This window comes from Macrobrachium rosenbergii, chromosome 17 (assembly GCF_040412425.1).
Source record: "Macrobrachium rosenbergii isolate ZJJX-2024 chromosome 17, ASM4041242v1, whole genome shotgun sequence".
Taxonomy (NCBI): domain Eukaryota; kingdom Metazoa; phylum Arthropoda; class Malacostraca; order Decapoda; family Palaemonidae; genus Macrobrachium; species Macrobrachium rosenbergii.
In genome coordinates this window covers 6498770-6518769 of record NC_089757.1, presented here as the reverse complement: position 1 = coordinate 6518769, position 20000 = coordinate 6498770, and the positions used below count along the sequence as shown (strand labels likewise).

The 20000-nt window shown below is 37.1% G+C and overlaps 1 protein-coding gene across 2 annotated transcripts in view; it reads right to left on the bottom strand.

The window, feature by feature from the left end:
- Reck (Reversion-inducing-cysteine-rich protein with kazal motifs) overlaps positions 1 to 20000 on the bottom strand; it is a 135429-nt gene that overhangs the window by 95975 nt on the left and 19454 nt on the right. For both annotated transcript variants that reach the window (XM_067119483.1, XM_067119484.1), the window contains exon 2: positions 2402 to 2460. In XM_067119483.1, the coding sequence (XP_066975584.1) occupies positions 2402 to 2460 (59 nt within the window). The remainder of the gene's footprint in view (positions 1 to 2401; positions 2461 to 20000) is intronic.

Below are 20000 nucleotides of genomic sequence, written 5' to 3'. Positions count from 1 at the left end.
ATGTTACTTGCTCTGGGGTGGGTTCACCCAAGAAATTATTTATTCTTACTCCTGATATTGAAACTAAAAATGTTGTTTACAATCAAGTCTTGTGTCAAAGTAATATTATAGTGAATTTGTGAAAGATTTCACTTTATAATTTGTATACTGTATCTATATTTTTAAAAACCTATAAATAAAAATTCTTTGGTATTACACCATAGATAGATCTGATTCCTTTTCCTGTCTAATAGAAGGTTTGGATAAATAAATATCCGGGTGTGTTCTACGTTTTGGGTGTGTTCTATGCTCTGGGTGCATTCTACGCTTTGAATTTTTACCGTGCAACGCCGGGTACGTCAGCCAGTACTCGTATATGTGTAAGAGAGAGAGAGAGTATTTTATTGAAGACTTCAACTTAGTGGGGCGAGGATTACCCCGTCGAGGACCTTCCGTTTTAATGGTATACATTTTGTTGAAGCCTTGAACACTCACACCTAGTGTTTTTCCTCTCTCTCTCTCTCTCTCTCTCTCTCTCTCTCTCTCTCTCTCTCTCTCTCTCTCTCTCTCAAAGCTGCGACCCTAAACATTCAACTAACAACTTGGTACATAATTCACTGCTAAGGTCGACTGAGGCATACTAGATTTGATGGCTCACATCCATTCGTCCCTAGTCCGTCTTGTTCGGGAGTCGAAACACGGGTCTAGTTCCTCGTTGGACGAGTCGGTATAGTTCTCGGTAGCACTCTGCTGGGCCCGCGTTCGATTCTCCGGCCGGCCAATGAAGAATTAGAGGAATATATTTCTGGTGATAGAAGTTCATTTCTCGCTAGAGTGTGGTTCGGATTCCACAATAAGCTGTAGGTCCCGTTGCTAGGTAACCAATTGGTTCTTAGCCACGTCAAATAAGTCTAATCCTTCGGGCCAGCCCTGGGAGAGCTGTTAATCAGCTCAGTGGTCAGGTTAAACTAAGGTATACTTAACTTATGTGTGTGAGAGTGTGGTTTTGAGAGTTTGGGTGTGAGTTTACCACTGTGACGCGAGGAGAGAGAGAGAGAGAGAGAGAGAGAGAGAGAGAGAGAGAGAGAGAGAGAGAGAGAGAGTGGCGTTGCCAAATGGCAAAAGCAAGATACAAACGGAATATCCAACGATGGCACAGGAGAAGAGAGACGTGTATAAATCTACAATCCAGACCACAACCGTCCACTTAATAACTGCATTAGATCATCATACAATTTTCGGCTGGAACCGGGAGCATACAAAACAGCTGATTTTATGGAATATATTTATGGGCTCTCCTCGTTGTTGTGTTGGCCAGTGCACAAAAAAATCGCCGATATTACCAGAATGAGTCTACATTTGGGCCAATCACAACGCGCCATAATGGAAATGAGTCTACCAGTGTCCTCGGCTAGCATTCGATATAATTAGCTCATGAATGAGATACCCACTCGCCTAATAATGAGAGTAAGATCCTGAATTAGGGATGAATTAACTTCTTGAACAACGACTTATGCGGCAGGTTTATAATTACGTCTACAAGTCAAAAATGACGGTGATTTCAGAAAGAGTCGATATGGCAAGTCTCACACCAAGAAACGTTACGTATCGTCCCAAAGGCCGGACCATGGGATCTTCCTTCTTCATGCATGTATATGGGACAGTGGTGAGGGAAGGCTGGCCCCGGGCTGGACCACAGCAGGTCTATTTATAGAGTTTATTACGCAAAGACTCGTTTTACACTCAAAAAATATCGGTATATACACTGCAGTTTAGGTAGCAGACATATATATATATATATATATATATATATATATATATATATATATATATATATATATATATATATATATATATACATTACACGATTTTTCACGTTCTCAAATAAATAACTGACTGACATCGATTTCGCAGTAAGTTAAAATAACCTACACGCAAATGGAATTATATGTAATTGCACTTACAATGGCCAGGATTCGAGCCTAACACGCAAATGGAATTATATGTAATTGCACTTACTATGGCCAGGATTCGAACCTATATCTTTCAACGTTGGTCGTGGGTGACAGTAGACCTAATGCACTAAACTGTTATGAGATATAAGAAATAATTTGATTGACTTCGACTCTATTGAATATAATAAACAGCCCCTTTGAGAGACTGACTTCAGAGGGTGCTACCAATCCGGTTGTCAGCAAGCATTTCTGGGATGAGGATGCTAGCCCCATGCCCTACCCCTTGGATGCACAAGATACGGAGATGCCGCCCGCTTCTAACACTTCTTGGCGGTCATCCACCCAAGCAGTGAGCAACGAGGCGGGCTAAAATATACATAAGCAGCGTCATAGTTCACTTGAACATCCGTGTCCTTCTAGGCTCTTTTACTAGAACAAAAAAAGTAATGTAAAAAAAAAAAACCTACCTTGTGACAGGCAGAACGACAGTCCGATGTCGCCAAGTTGCAGCAGCCGACGTCGTCATCTGCAATTGGAAGAAATCAATTTGAAGCACGACCAAATTTCTAAACATTTTGAAAAAGAAAAACAGTGACCACACTACAAGAGATGTGCATGATATACACAGCGCAGGTTGTGGAGTGTAGTTATTCGCAAAAACAAAACACTACTTTTTTACTCCTAACATCATTCTTCGGAAATACCAGTTCCTAAGTATTACTGGTTCTCTGCGAAGCCAGAATAATTTTTTTTTTCTACGAAAACAGCAGACAGAGAACTGATGTGTGATTCCGATTTTCTGAACGTGACGTTTTAAATCCAAGAAAGACAGTTGTCTCTCGCAACCTACGTCGAAAGTCATTGTTTGGAAGTTGAATTTCTAAAGCAATTAAAGAAATACTAATTCCTTTATATGCGGCAAAGCGTTAAAATGCCTATAAAAACCACTATTCATGACTGGCATAGAGGATGAAGGAGCTACAAGGGTTAGCTCCTCCTCTCTTGAGAAAAACACAGAAACCTTTTACAAGCCAAATCAGTATAATGCAATCACCAGTGGGTCCCAATGAGGCATGACAGCCAACGGAGTAAGTAAGTGATGTATATATGACAGAAACCAACAAAATAATCCATTGTGGACAGGTACTGGCTTGACTTCCAGCACAGAGAAATAACAGGAACTCACGCAAGTGGCCTGTCTCGAATACCTGATACCAGACTTACCAAGATGAGTACGGATACTTTCTGAAATTCATACAGGGAACATGTACCGAATGCTGCATTAAAAGGGGCACATTTATAAAAATGACCATCCTGAATATTTATGAGGGACGATAAACAAGAATAAACAAAAAACAAATAGAATTTCTGATCACTTCTTCAGACATGATGACGCCACTGCTTTTGCCTCTCTGATTTTATTCATCTGCAGTTTATGTACGTTGTGTTTGTTCGTTCTTTTGCTTATATTTTTACGTTTCTAATCTGCGTTTTGCCATACTTTTCTCCTCTTCGATTTATTTCTATTCTGATCTGCGGAACCTTCTTCGTAGCCCAGAGGCTACTCCCATATGAATATGTGCTCAAATTCAAGAACGTTCATAAGTTGATAGTAAACGCATAAAATATCAAAAGCGTTTTTATTTGTGTCAAGTTTCCACCGTGATAATAATAATAATAATAATAATAATAATAATAATAATAATAATAATAATAATAATAATAATAATAACAATAATAATAATATAAAAACAGATACAACTAATTGCAATGAAGATTATTACTTCTGCTGCAAAGGATTTCTCTTCAGTGTCTTGCCCGTGCATTCTTCCTTGATTGCTCTGTCATTTCCATATGGAACTATTCAGTTATGTCTTTTACCAGTAAATGTATATCGTTTTGTACAATATTCAGAGAGAAGGAAATGAAAATATTTTGATACCGTTTCACATGCAAACACTGTTACATTCGTGAGAGAGAGAGAGAGAGAGAGAGAGAGAGAGAGAGAGAGAGAGAGAGAGAGAGAGAGAGAGAGTCAAAGTCTGGTGAAAATTAAGAGAAAAGTTCTTTTTTATGTGGAAAAAATCCAATTAAGGAAGAGAGAGAGAGAGAGAGAGAGAGAGAGAGAGAGAGAGAGAGAGAGAGAGAGAGAGAGTCAAAGTCAGGCGAAAATTAAGAGAAAATTTCTTTTTATGTGGAAAAAATCCAATTAAGGAAGAGAGAGAGAGAGAGAGAGAGAGAGAGAGAGAGAGAGAGAGAGAGAGAATAACTTGCTGTGGAACGAGGGAAAAGTCTGACTTTGTGAGAAAATTCTAATTAGGCAAAAGAGAGAGAAAGATAACTATAAAACCATTCTCACTATCTGACAAATTACAGCTCAAGGCGATTCAGTGCACAGATTACTGATAACACTTAGATTTAGAATGTACAGTAAAGAAATAAGCATTCAGTAAACTGTGAAGTAAAATCATTATTCAGAACTCCATCGCATTTGAATGGAAGAAGCCTTAAGGAATGAACACATTAAACAAATAAGGATTAAACGACAGTAAAAGCTTAAGACAAAATCACAAGTAAAATAAAGATAAATAAGTCAAAATGAATTCCGATGAGTGAAGATCGGGTAAAAGAATACATATATGAAAGTTAAATTATAAATGATCTGAGATGAATATAGGTAGGAATATACAAAACGCATTAATATAAATGCATAAATACAAGAAAAATTATTGACTACAAATAAAGCAATGTTGAACAGTTGTATTCAGTAACATACATCTAAAAGCTCGTAACCAAATTTACACACGAGCACACACCTAAAATATACAGATAAAATGCACTTTAAATTTAAGGCAGCATCAAAGTAACTCAACATACATGCAAACATACATGCATACATACATACCTACATACATACAAAGCTCAAGTCATCCCCCCAACATCAGTAAAAATATACCAGCGTATACGTACACACATACGTACCCACACACAACCCCTTGAGAAATGGATGCGTGTGTACATTATAAAACATGTGGGGAACCCCAGGGGCGGCGCCTTCCCCTTAGCAGGGGTCCTCTTTAGAGAAACTAACTCCGATAAATCATTCGAATGGGTCTCGGCGCCCTCCCGGGTGCTCGGGGAGCAAAAACCTCCATTGTAAAATTAGAACGCCATTTATCTCAATGCTGTCTGTCCTTACCGTTTTGAAAGTCGATTCCCCAATGAGTCTGTGGCATGAATTGAATGCCCCAACGCCCAACGCACTTTTTTCCTTTCTGTTTTATACGATCATTCTTCAGTTTGTTTAGCCACAAGCTGAAATCTGTAATACCGTTCGTCTTTTTTTTTTTGTTTGGAAAGTTCATTCTCCCAGAGATTTTCCTTACGAAACAAATATTGCAAGACAATGTTGTCAGTCGTTCCCGTCAATACACTGGAACTTACAACCTCTCATGTGGCTTTGTCTTTTCTTTCTTAGTTCAGTAAAATCTCCATTAAATTTCAAAATGTAGCTAAAAACTAACGTTTACAACCACAAGTGCTGTCTGTTGTTAGTTAAAAAGGATTGGTTTTCAAAATCACAATAAATAAAATAAAATTAACAATACTTTGTAATTTTCAAAAGTAAAACATCACTTCTCGAAGTTCTGTGAAATCATTTTGGAATATCAAGAAGATTCAAGAAGCATCCAATAAAATGTTTTTTTTTTTTTTTTTTGAAAGAAAAGAAAGTTCAGTTACGTTACAGCAAAGTACTGTTTCACGGAGTGGCGTTTACTAAGGTGCTGTGAATTAAGATATTTCTCGAAGAGAAGTTGAGAAGCTACCATGCAATTCTGCTCATCTTTCTAATTATCTTACCAAAGCACTGAGCTGGATTTCTCCCTCCGTCCTACTTGACTGAAACAAGATAAAACAAACGTAATCGACTGACTTCTAGTCTTTAACTAGAAGTGACAGACATGCATCTAGAAACACTGACTAAGGGAAGAAGGTCTCGAGGGACGTGAAAAAATGGCTGGCACTCGTTGGTCTGTTTCGAGAAACGATCGAAAATTCGTTTATTGGCAAAGACCCCCTGACAGAGAGAGAGAGAGAGAGAGAGAGAGAGAGAGAGAGAGAGAGAGAGAGAGAGAGAGAGAGAGCATGAAACAAGTCTTTGGTGGAATTCCAAAGTGAAATCTGAAATCTGACATTCTGTGGCACAACTGAGAGGAAGACTACGGTCTGGGAATCTGAACCGCTCATAGTCCTATTATATGTAATGTCAATGAAGACAAAGTGAAAGTTAGGAAGCTAAACGCAGCATATTCACCAGGGAAATTGGTGCGACTGGGTAAGGGTTTAAAAACATCAATTCTGTGCCCAGCCGCATCCAAATACCCGATGAAAAATTAAGAATTAGAGTATAAACTTAATATGTCTTCTTATTTCTTCAGTCTGACTAAAGATAAACGCATCACTGAAATTTACAACATTAATGAGCTGGTAATATATTGTTGTTGTTGCCGGCTACAGTTTTGCACATTGCTATCAAAAACTCAAATAAACAAAAACCGCTCTTGTTTTTACTCTCGTCTGTCGAGAATGAAGCGTTGGTTGTTAATCTCACAGAACTTTGCGTCCTCTAATTCTTACTGTCATTCTCATCACCATTAATGTTGAATTTAAAATTCTCGTAATAAATAAGGCCTGATCTTAGACGTAGTAAAGCAGACGCTTCTTTACTTCGAATGATGGATGGGATTTTTGGATTTACTAAGAATGTCTTCAAGTGCCCATAAAGTCCTCTCCTAAATGGCCCTCTCCACTGAGCAGCTAATTAGCCTAAAGAGACGGGCGGTAGTGTGACAGATACCAAGGAAAGCTCTGACGCTGCATCATTCCTCGAAAGAAGAGGAATGTAAACAAAGGCGAGACGCGCTCAGAGAGAGAGAGAGAGAGAGAGAGAGAGAGAGAGAGAGAGAGAGAGAGGACTCTTCTTTCCCCTCGGTGAAACACAAAGAAAGATGAGACGGGAGAAACCCGTCCCACGCATTCACACACAAACATATGCATGGTATTTTTTCATCTACCAAAGGCGTAACAAAAAAATATTAATTGCATTACGTTATTCAACATACACACACACACTACATACACACGCATTATATATATATATATATATATATATATATATATATATATATATATATATATATATATATATATATATATATATATATATATATATATATATATATATATATATATATATATATATATTTGACACTTAAATGCGTAACTTTCTTATATTCACAAATATTAATCCAAATATCGTTTAATATAGAATTCAATATACACTACGAATAACTTTCCCAGGGTATGGTGAATTGATATTATACTATATTTGTCGTTTAATATATATGCATAAACTCACACACACTCTCTCTCTCGCTCTATATATATATATATATATATATATATATATATATATATATATATATATATATATATATATATATATATATATATATATATATATATATATATAATGTATGGATATGTATGGATATATACATGTATATCTAACACGGATTTAGTATTGGGCACGCATTCGCAAGTTCCGTGATTCGATTCCTGTCTGCCACCAACCTGTTGCCATAGCTGTAAGGAGGTACCTCCGATGGCCGGGATCAAGAAAAAGCGCACGGGGTTAGCAGATTTCTCACTCAAGGCTTGTTGAGAATCGCTAGGCTTTAGGCTTTAACCCTCTGGCGCTACCACCTTGAAAGGGGAAAGGACGTATGAAACAGGACACACACACACACATATGACAACACAATGATAAATAATATTGCCAAGACACACTTTATTACAAGCACACACACAAAACACACATGAGAATATATGTGTGTGTGTGTGACTAACGTGTGTATAAAATGAACAAGTAAATAAAACTAAAAGGGTGAGACGTATACACCTTAAAAAACCAAACATAAAATTTTCTTGTGAAATGTAAACAAATTTCTCACTTACATCAAACGTTTAAATCATTTAAATACATAAACGAAAGCAGATACACGCATATATATATATATATATATATATATATATATATATATATATATATATAAATATATATATATATACACACACACACACACACACACATATATATATATATATATATTTATATATATATATATATATATAGAGAGAGAGAGAGAGAGAGAGAGAGAGAGAGAGAGAGAGAATATGCATATATATATAAATATAATATATATATATTGATAGATAGATAGTAGATAGATAATACTCTCTCTGCCGAAGCAATGTTTCTTAGTTCAACTGTGTAATATCAGTAAAATGAGTATATGATTATCTCCCCCACAGAGACCCAAACAAGGGGTATCTGCAAATGAGGCATTATATGAAAACTTACGTTCTTTTATCAAGTGACTCTTCTGATATCACATTTCGGCTTCACAACTACTCCGTATTTACAGAGTGAGGGATCTGTCTTCTTGTTCACAGCTTACAGAAATCATCAAACAATTACTGTTTGCCGCTAAACAGAAGAGATATAACTCTCTCTCTCTCTCTCTCTCTCTCTCTCTCTCTCTCTCTCTCTCTCTCTCTCTCCGTTACTGAAGGGAAATATAAATCTGAGATCGCAGTTTTCTTTTAACGACCGCTCGTGATCACGCGTCCCCTCGTCCATAATGAGCCGTAGTTGATAAACGACCTGTACAACTCCGTATGAAAAGCAAGCGCATAGCAAGCATGCCTTTGGCGCGGTCGTTCATCTTCGGGTCGTTTTCGAGGGGACGGGGAGGGATGAACGGGAGGACCGGGGGGGGGGGGAACGGTCGTCTAAATGTCCTCATTAGAATAAGTGACCGAATGCCTCCTTCTACCCATCACAAACTATTAATAGAATCTGGCACGCACAGCCTCTTCGAATATTCGCATTGGTGCCAACCATACATCTCTCTCTCTCTCTCTCTCTCTCTCTCTCCCTCTCTCTCTCTCTCTCCTAACCTGCTTCACTGATTGATGTTAACCACGCAGTCTTTTTCTCTCTCAAGCTTTCTCTCCTGCTGAACTCATTCGCCGAGGAGCAACGAAATGAGAGAAAAATAAAAAAAAAATACTTCCTACCGCCCGGCCGACCTCCAAGACAACAGGTCATGAGCATGACCAATATCCTGGGGCCTGCATGACAGTACCCATCCCGGACTGGTCTAGATTTTCCCAAAATCTCTTATGTGTGCCCCGGTGTATCGACGGGGCATGGAATGCATATCAAACGGCCAACTGCTTATTTCTCCCGTATATACTTAACTCGACAAATACGGGGTCGAACAGTATTCCTCGGCGGATGGAATACTGACACGCAGAAGACACCTGACGTCACACATGCGCAATGGGACCTCAAAACCGAAGGAGCCTGAGCAGGGAGAGAAAGGAGTCTTTCCCTGAACCCCTATTACGCCTGTCTACCTAAGCAATGAATTACGTACCAGGTTATTAGTCGACTGATGGGGTTTCAGCGGTGGTGGAAGGAATAGAGAGAGAGAGAGAGAGAGAGAGAGATGTGATCACAGCATCGTCCACCCGTATACCATTTTCTCATAATTTAAACAGTAAAGCCTCGACGAGGTTATAATCACGTCATCGGAGTGAAACGTTTCACGAGGTATGCGTGAGATGCGCGAGTCCAACGGTTAAGAGTCAATGGCCCTAACTGTTGCAACGGAAGCTTACAGACAAAATATTCATATACTCATTACTCAGCTACAATTATATAAGATCAGATTACAAATCTCCCGCTGGTTTACATAAAAAATTAAGATAGCAAAAACTTCAAATAACTTGGGCACTTTGACCTAAAAAGAACAGCTGATCTCCTGTCTATATTATGGCTGCATTGCGAATACTAACCCAGTGATTTTGGTAAAAAAAAAAAAAAAAAAATATATATATATATATATATATATATATATATATATATATATATATATATATATATATATATATATATATGTGGACTTTCTAGCAAGGAGTATAAGACATTTTAAAAATATTTCACATTTATTACTTAACAATAAATTTGCTATGATTGCCAGTTACTTTTACTCAGCGCTATGAAAACCAAGTGGGAGAAACGCGTCTTGCAAATGGTTAATTTATTTATTTTCAAGTACAGTATAATGATGTTCGATGTTTTTGCATTCCCTGTCAGATCCATTATATGCTTTAAATGACTTTTGGCTGCGACGATATTGTTCGAATGTTATATTCGCTCGAGCATTTCACGAACATAAAGTGAATAGTATTTTAATGAAGTCTCGCGTGTGATCTTGTTTGTTGTGATTATATTGTAAAAGGGTATATGTATTAAAATGTTCATCCAATTATGCATTAATGTTTTAAGGCTAATATACACGTATCCTGACTACGGTGTAACCAAAAATTTTTTCTGTTTTCCGAGTTGGAAATAACGAAGAACTGAACTGAATACCAAACCATTGCTACTTTGTTGTAATTGAGAGTGCAAATAAAAAAAACCAATAGCCCGTAAGACGATAATAGTGCTCTATCTACCTGTCTCTTTTATCCAGTTTGTAAATAAATATTAGAAACCAATAATAATAATAATAATAATAATAATAATAATAATAATAATAATAATAATAATAATAATAATAATAATAATGTTAATTGTTCAAGTACAAAATGAACTGAAAAATTCAGCAACACTTATAATATACTTGTCGAAGATAACTTCATCTCTCTCTCTCTCTCTCTCTCTCTCTCTCTCTCTCTCTCTCTCTCTCTCTCTCTCTCCAACCCGGGACCCCTTCAGAGAAAAAGTAAGATTAAACTACCTCAAATCATTCGCAGAATCTTGGCACCTTTCCCATGAGAAAGGACGGGACATATTATGTATCGGTGTTGCAGAACCTTAGATCTTATAAACTCATCTGAAAGTCACACTCGGCAAATCCTGAAGGCTTAAGAAGTTTGCGTTACTTTACGTCGCAACGTAAGGAATCTCAGGCCCACTCGGTAGCCCAATTTAAAGGTAAGAGCGAGTGAGAAACCATTATTTACGCATTATGCACTTTTTTTAAAATCCAGAACCCGACGGGACGGGTAACCTACTGCCTTGACGTAACCCAGGGAAAAAGAACAACGGCGCAGGCAAGCTTAACCACAAAAGAAGCAATATATCTGCCTTGATGGGAAAGAAGAAACAGTAAGCGAATTCCAGAGCTTAAAAATGGATCTCCTGTGCAATCTACTTCCACATCAACGCACTCACACTTAAGTGAAGAGTGACTCTCTGAGAGTCAAGTTTTCCCCAAAAGTTCATTTTGTCTCCAAAATCTTACCTTGAGTTACGAGTTACGTGGACAGAAGTTATGCCAGGGACTTTAATTATTTTTTTCTCTCTCTCTCTCTCTCTCCTCTCTCTCTCTCTCTCTCTCTCTCTCGATAGATCGATCGATCGATCGACCGATAATAATAATAATAATAATAATAATAATAATAATAATAATAATAATAATAATAATAATATCAGTCACTAAAATGGTGAAGAAATCCATAGTGGTGTAAACGTAAATATATAATATATATACAAACGACACGTTTGTATATATATTTCTAATATATATTGACATTTACACAAGTGTGGATTTCTTCACCCATAATAATAATAATAATAATAATAATAATAATAATAATAATAATAATAAAAAACTAAAATAATGGTTTACAGCAGCGGGAAACTGTACAATTAGAGGGAAAAAAAGACGACAGCTCTAAATTCTTCGACCATAATAGAACTTCACTCTCTCTCTCTCTCTCTCTCTCTCTCTCTCTCTCTCTCTCTCTCTCTCTCTCTCTTAATGAGCTGCGAGGCTTCATCATAAACTTAATGGGAGTCATAATGATTCCCCTGACATCACCATTTAACAAAACGGTTCCATCCCAACTTGGCAGCGCTTGCGAGACAGAAGAAGGAGCATCGGGTGCCATTCATTAGCAGCGTTTAGATACACTTGCAATTAGCAAGAGGCTCTAATGTTGTACTTAGCCCCGTCATATTTCGGGAGGGGAACAAGGGCCACTTCTGATGAACTTACCATTAAGAGCTCGTCCGCGGCGAGTCAGGTTCAGATTTCCCAGTCGTTTGACGAAAGTGTGCATTAAATGGCTCCTTGGAGGGATAAAGCCTATTATCAAGTGCTTCATTTACATTTATCTAGAGTAAAACGCTGGTGTGTGTCTAGTTAGCCAGTTTTCCAACCTCTTACTTTACTGAGAGAGAGAGAGAGAGAGAGAGAGAGAGAGAGAGAGAGAGAGAGAGAGAGAGAGAGAGAGAGAGAGAGAGAGAGGAGCAATGTTTTTGTATTAGAAAGACGAAAACTTCAAAACAATATACTGTATATTCTCACCTAATACAGAAAGAAAACAATATATATTCACACCAGAGAGAGAGAGAGAGAGAGAGAGAGAGAGAGAGAGAGATTTTCAAACTCGTGATGTCACAGCAGACAATGAGCTATAAAATACGACGACAGGCCCAAATACCTCGGTATGACAACAAGCGCCAACGACAGCTTAGGAAATATAAGACAGAGGCAAGCTTACACGAAACACTCACTCGGAGAGGTAAGGAGCTGCGAAACTCTCACGATCGCAACGATATTTATTTTCGAGAGAAAACAGTCGATGTTTTTGGGTCGAATAAGACCAGAATAAACGACGACAATATTTCGTCACCTGAACAAAGGATGATGAAAAAAAAAATTTTTTCAAGGGGGCCAAGACGGATTTATCTGTCTGAGTCACGCTTGGTAGTAGGAGGAATAATAATAATAATAATAATAATAATAATAATAATAATAATAATAATAATAATAATAATAATAATAATAATATTATTATTATTATTATTATTATTATTATTATTATTATTATTATTATTATTATTACTGCGTAGTTTAACTAAACCATTTACTCATTTTGAGAGTCATAAAGCTGGCGTGAAGATTTGCTCTTCCAAGAAGAGTAAAAACTGGAGCAATGCAAAGTTGAAGAAGTAGAAATTGGACCGCTAGGAGAAAGGTTGTCAAAGAGAAAGGGTGAAAAGCGAAAGACAGAAAGCAGTGCCGATGAATCCGAAGGATTTTACAGAAATAAACATAAAAAAAAAAACACCGGGCCTCTTAAAAACCAAGTGGGTCACATTATTCAGCAAACACACGAGAGACCTGAAGTGGATTTGATTGACTGGTTTCGTCGACCTGGCAGCACGAAAAAGGGCTCAAAATGAAATACATGACACATTTCAGAACACTTTTCTAAATTACGAAATTTAAAAACCTGATTTCCTTGTGTTACTATAGCCAATATTTCCACTTATTTCGGGGAAATAAGTTCGGTGCAACTTTCGCGAGAAATAATTTTTTCCTTAATAATCACATTAGCATTTGCATAATCAGCTGATCATCTGTGTGTACGTGTACAAGTGTTGAATATAGAATTTAGGCCAAAGGCCTATGAGGTCATTCAGCGCTGAAACGAAAATTGACAGTAAAAGGTCTGAAAGGCGTAACAGGAGGAAGACCTCAAAGCAGTTGCACTATGAATCAATTGTTAGGAGAGGGTGGAAAGTAAGATGGAAGAGAATATGAAAGTAGGTACAGTAAAAGGAACGATAGGGGTTGCAGCTAGGGGCCGAAGGCACGCTGCAAAGAACCATAAGTAATGCCTACAGTGCACCGCATGAGGTGCACTGACAGCACTACCCCCCTAGGGAACGTGTACATATAAATACACACATATATATATATACTGTATATAATGTATATAATATATATGTATAAAACGAAGTCACTTCCAATAAACATGAAGGTTACATTCCGTTACAAGTGCGCCCGATTTAAAAATATTGTGAAACTCATATTATTGTCCCCGAAAACTTTTACTATTATTCATTTAAAATGCAGAGAGAGACGAAGATCACCCAGCTAAATTAAGATATTACGGAATGAATACTGCAACTAGAATCTTTTCTTAACACCAGTGAAATATAAATGACCTCAAAATCATTAAGTGTATAAACACCATGAGCTTAAGAATAGGCGTTCTGTGCACTAATTTATTGCTTTAAACTACTATCATATTCTTAATGACTTGTTGAATGAAACAATATTTATAATTTGTTATTTCTACTACTATTATATATATATAAATATATATATAAATATATATACATGTATATATATATATATGTATATATATATGTGTGTGTGTACAGTATATATATACATATGTATGTATGTATGTATATATCGAGAAAAGTGAAGTTGCTTTGAGTTAAGTTTCGTGTAGCTTATCGGGAAAGCTCATTTAGTTATCGAATTAGCAACTGAATAACTTATTATAAAAGCTACCAAAGTTATGGCATATATAATAATAATAATAATAATAATAATAATAATAATAATAATAATAATAATAATAATAATAATAATAATAACTGACATATTACAAAAGAACACAGTCAAGCGCAATTCAGGTTTAAAAAATAGTTTGTAAGCCTAGAATTAAATGGAGGTAATTAAGTAGTTAATGTAACAAACTTCCGGTAATTTATGAAACTTTCTTTAAATTACTGAGGGTGAAGAAAAGGAAATTAACTTTCGTAGAAGACGAAAATATTCTCCTCGATTTTAATGACGGGTAACCCAAACTTTGTGACACACAGGGGAAAAATTTCCGTAGCGCGTAAGTCTTTCTGATATTAGCCTTAAAGGCTAACCGCGCTTTTGGGTGAGCAGGCGATTTTGTTACGGACCACGCGATTCTAATGCACATATCCAATCTGTTCTTGGAAGCGGAAAGGTAAGAAATTATGCAGCACCGTACAACATGGGCACTCCATCTAAGCATAGATTATAAAGTGTGAACTCCATTCTGAATTCAGAGACGATTTCGTCCTGTGTTTAAAGCATATTTGTACACAGGTCTACCTATCACATTGATATACAGTACACATCAGTGTTCTACATACCAAGCAATTTTGTTTTCAATCGGCCGAATGTTATTAAGCGACAGTGAAAAACTGAAACAGCAATATGTTTAGACCTATACGAAGATCTCTCTATGACTCGTAACCATTTTTGAAAAAAATATATTGTATATCGTGCTGCTATACTCTGAACTAATCGGATAATTAAAAGGAAAATGAAACAGCAGTCCTTGTATCTGGGGTGGTGTGAATGAATGAATGTAAGTTATCTAGAATCGTGACTATCAGGGTCACTGACGTCGTCTTGGGTGGCAGTGCGTCTAACTAACAAGTGGAAGACCCGAACACCCGTGTTCCATTCTCGAAGATGACAAGGAAGGACGAAAGGCGTTATTATCCCTAAAACCCAATATATCCGATGGACTAAGCAGTGAACTGAGAACCCACTTGAAGTCGATTGTTGTAGGTCTCACCTGGAGTGGAAAGCGAGAAGACAGATAAAACATTGGCCGTGAGCGATCATTATACGCTGTCAAAAAAATGTATAGGAAGGTAGTCCTCACGCTACTGAGTTGCAACAATTCGTTAATATATATATATATATATATATATATATATATATATATATATATATATATATATATATATATATATATGATTTACTATACTTTCATTCCCTTGTGGTCAACCTCAGCCTACTGCTACTGCTCTCTATTTTTCTTTTAAATTACGACGGAGAGTGTTCCTCTGTTACAGTATTTTCTAAAATTTCAAATATACTGAAATTCCCGTATTTTTATTTACTGCTTGTATATTTGGTTATTCAAGCAGTGCTGACATGACTACGCGAATCAAATTAGGCACGAAATCGGATGACTGTAGGTTACCAAGGTATGACCATGATACCTTCAGACTTGCTGGAGCCGACTATAGTATCATGGAGCATTAATTAATTGAATGCTAACATACTAGTGCTACCGTTTGTACTCTGTTGTATACAGACTTGATGAAATAATCTCCCGCTCCCTACCCCACCACAAGCACGCGCACACACACTCACAAACGCCAGAAAAAGTTTGAAACCTGAAATGGACTGCGAGGCTTCCATCCGCAGAAAGCAAAATCACACTAAGTGCTCTCTATTCCATCGCCACTCCACTTGCCTCTTCCTCCTCTTCTTCTTGCTCTTCAAACAAGAAGTTCAAAGATCTCCAGACATCAAAAAACCAGCGATGAGTTGGAGGTGTGTTGGGAGAGAGGAGGGTATACGAGGAGGAGGGTTGGGGGGAGGGGGAAGGGGGACTTTGTATGGGGAGGGAACTGACAGAGGGGAGCAGTAGGGGATTGCGGGGGCATTGTTTGGGAAGGGAGGAAGGTAAAAGTGTGTGGAGAGAGGGGGCATTCTTACGAACCTGGCGGTGCTGAGGAAACACCCTTTAGCTGTATTGCGAAGCCATTTTTCTCATTCTTTGTTGTTCGGATAATATCTTTTTTTTATATTCTCTAAGCTAATAATACTTATACCTTCTAGAAAAATTTTACAATCACAATGAATGCAGCAGCAAGGTAAAAGAGATCCTTATTTTTTACTTTAACACCGTAACTGAATCTCCTTCTTTCCTTAAAATACTTTACCTTAATTTCTCTTTCCGCAATTTTTTTGCCCTAAAATCACAGCTATTTTTATTTATTTCTTTATCTATTGTTATCCCTTCCTTTCATCCAGTATTTTAATTCCGCCTTTTACTTCTTTTAAATACCTTAACATTCCTGTAAGAAAGGAAGGTTCTAAGTCTGGAAAAACAAAAGCATGATGAGAAGACCAAAGCTTAGCACTAAATGGAGATCAGCAGTCAGATTTCCCGATTTCTGTTTCTGGGCTTCTATTTAAGCTGGTGTCCTTCCAAAACTTCTAATTTGTCAAATAAACTTCTATTTTTCTCTTTAAACTTTAACTTTTAAGTGCGAATTTCAAAAGACTTATTTTCCCCTGATTTCTTCCTACTTTTCGCATATTTCTAATTTTTTTTTTAAACGAGAGAAATCTCCATTTGTTTTGGAAATTCCCCTCCCCAAATATAAGAAAAAATTCCCCCCGAAAATTAGTATCAGGATGGTACATGCCATTTTAATACCTATTCTCTCTTCTTCTCTTCTGTGTAAACTTCTCATTTATTCCATTAAAGTCTTCTATTTATAATTATGTTTTCTAAAGCCCTCGCTCTTCGGATGACCTTCATGTATGTGACACCTTCAAGGATAATCTTCTGTATTTCATATTCGTTCTTTTTCGAAAAATGGCCAACAAGCAAATTTATAGCAACTGAGTTTACTTAATCATTTACATGATTTTGAACTGAACTGTCTGTCATTTGGCTTCACTTTTAGTTTTCTGTAAAAGAAAACTATTGTGACGGCTTTGTTTGTCCTTCCGCCCAAAGATCTTAAAAACTACTGAGGCTAGAGGGCTGCAAATTGGTATGTTGATCATCCACCCTGTAGTCATCACATACCAAATTGCAGTCCTCTAGCCTCAGTAGTTTTTATGTTATTTAAGGTTAAAGTTAGCCATAGTCGTGCATCTGGCAACGATATACGACAGGCCACCACTGGCTCGTGGTTAAAGTTTCATGAGCCGCGGCTCATACAGCATTATACCGAGACCACCGAAAGATAGATTCATTTTCGGTGGCCTTGATTATACGATATACAGAAAATTCGATTGCGCCGAAGAAACTTTGGCGCATTTTTTACTTGTTTATTATTACTTTTAAAAACTGCGTCTCTCTTTTTCCTTTAAAGTGGCTCTCACTGTTACTGTCGATACATTTAGAGCTACTGCAATGTAAACCATTCAAGTTTTCTTTTTACAACATTCCTTGTAAATTTTCTTGAGCATTTCTTTCCTGAAATCTTGTTTCAAAATACTCGCCCTAAACACTGAGACTGTCCTACTTGCTCGAACCAACTCTTACTCCTTTATTTTAATAATGGGAATTTTTTTTTTATTTCCGTGTCCAGTTATCATGGAATTTCATCTGTTCTTAATTTTTTTCAACGATCCCTCTAAATGATCTCGCGGACCCTCTTCCCCCACGCGCCTTTTCGCATTCAACACTTCGCATCACGACCTTCCAATCTTTGAATGGCAGTCCTTTTTTTTCCCCACTTACGGTTTTCATAATTTCCCCTTTGATCTGTTCTTTTTTCCCCTTTCTCGTCCTTTTTTTCCGAAACACGTTCACTCATCTACTCACCACTTTCATGTTTTTAGTTTCTCTTTTGAGATATCACTTTCCTTTCTTTTCTTGAGGTATTGTCCTTCCTGCCTCCCCTTGTCCTTTCTGTCCTCCTCTCCCCCTCCAATACTTTCACCCGCTTTCTCCCCACTCCCTTTTATCCTTCCTTGTCTTCTTCTTTGGAGTCCACTCTTTATCTTCGTCGACGTTTCCCAGACGCTATTTCGTTGGCGCCTCGACTGATCTTGAGGGTGTCGTTCTCACCGAAAACCCCTTCACTTATCTCGCGATTCCCTTCACCCAACCCCCCAACCCCGGCCCCCAACCCTCCTCCGACCAAAGGGTCCTCCCTACCCTTCCCCCTCTCTACCAGAGGGCCACACCCTTCACCCAGCCAACCTATCCTATGTAGTCAAGGCTCTCTCTCTCTCTCTCTCTCTCTCTCTCTCTCTCTCTCTCTCTCTCTCTCTCTCTCTCTCTCTCCCCTTTTCCAATTGTTGCAGAAGAGCGAAGTTTCGGCTTTTAAGCAAGAGCTGAAAAAGCGTTCCAAAGTCGCTACTTATCCATATTTTTTTGTGTAGAGGGACGGGAGCGGGGTGCTAGGCACAGTGGGAAAAGGAGCGAGAGAGAGAGAGAGAGAGAGAGAGAGAGAGAGAGAGAGAGAGAGAGAGAGAGAGAGAGAGAGAGCAAGAACTCTTCAGTCCCTCTTCCATACCGGGTAGTGGATTTTTTTTTTTTTTTTTTTTTGCGTTCTAGATTTTCGAAACCCTCTCCGAATCTCTCCCTGAAAGATGACATATGATGTCTTTGAAGACTGGAGACGCAATTTATGGGTGCCATTACTTTGCTTGCTGCAATTGCGAGAAGGATAAGGGCTTAGAGTCGCCCCTTCATAACCGTAATCCGAGGTCTTCTGTAAAAAGGCGAATTGACCTCATTTTACCCAATCAGACATGTGTATATGTATATATATATATATATATATATATATATATATATATATATATATATATATATATATATATATATATATATATATATATATATATATATATATATATATATATATATATATATATATATATAATATATATACATATATATATATATAATATATATACATATATATATGTATAATATAACGTATATACTGTACATACCAACGTATACACACACATATGGGCGCATATTTATGAAATATACTTAATTATAGTTAAATAGAAAAACATATTCTACTTTAGGACATTTCATCACTATCCCAATCATTAGTGTATCAGCTGCAAACAAACCATCTAACACTAGCCACATTACCTCTCAATTCTATCATAATTTTTCTTTTAGGTCTATGAATGCCACATACAGATTTTTTCCTTTACTTCCAAACAGTTAATCCACACTGCTATTCTCCTAACAATTTTTGTCCTCAGTCTCAATTTTTTAATCAAAATCTATTATACACCTTCCTTCGTATACTAAATAATCATATGCCCATACAATTCTTACATCTGCCTTTATCACCTTTCCCTCATCAAAATGCCTTACAAAACCTGGACAGCCACTTAGTCACACTTCTTTCTTAATTGCATCCTTAACAAGACATTCTCAATTTCTGTGATCTCTATGCTACCAACAAACACCATATCTTCTTGCACTTGAAATAACCTATCACAAATATCACTAAAAACTTCCATCCTCAGCTGGGCACACATTCAGACTTCCGTAGTCGTTCTATTTCACTCTCAGTTTTTTTTACCCATGAACCAAAATTTAAATTCCTGAATTCGAGAGGAATATGTA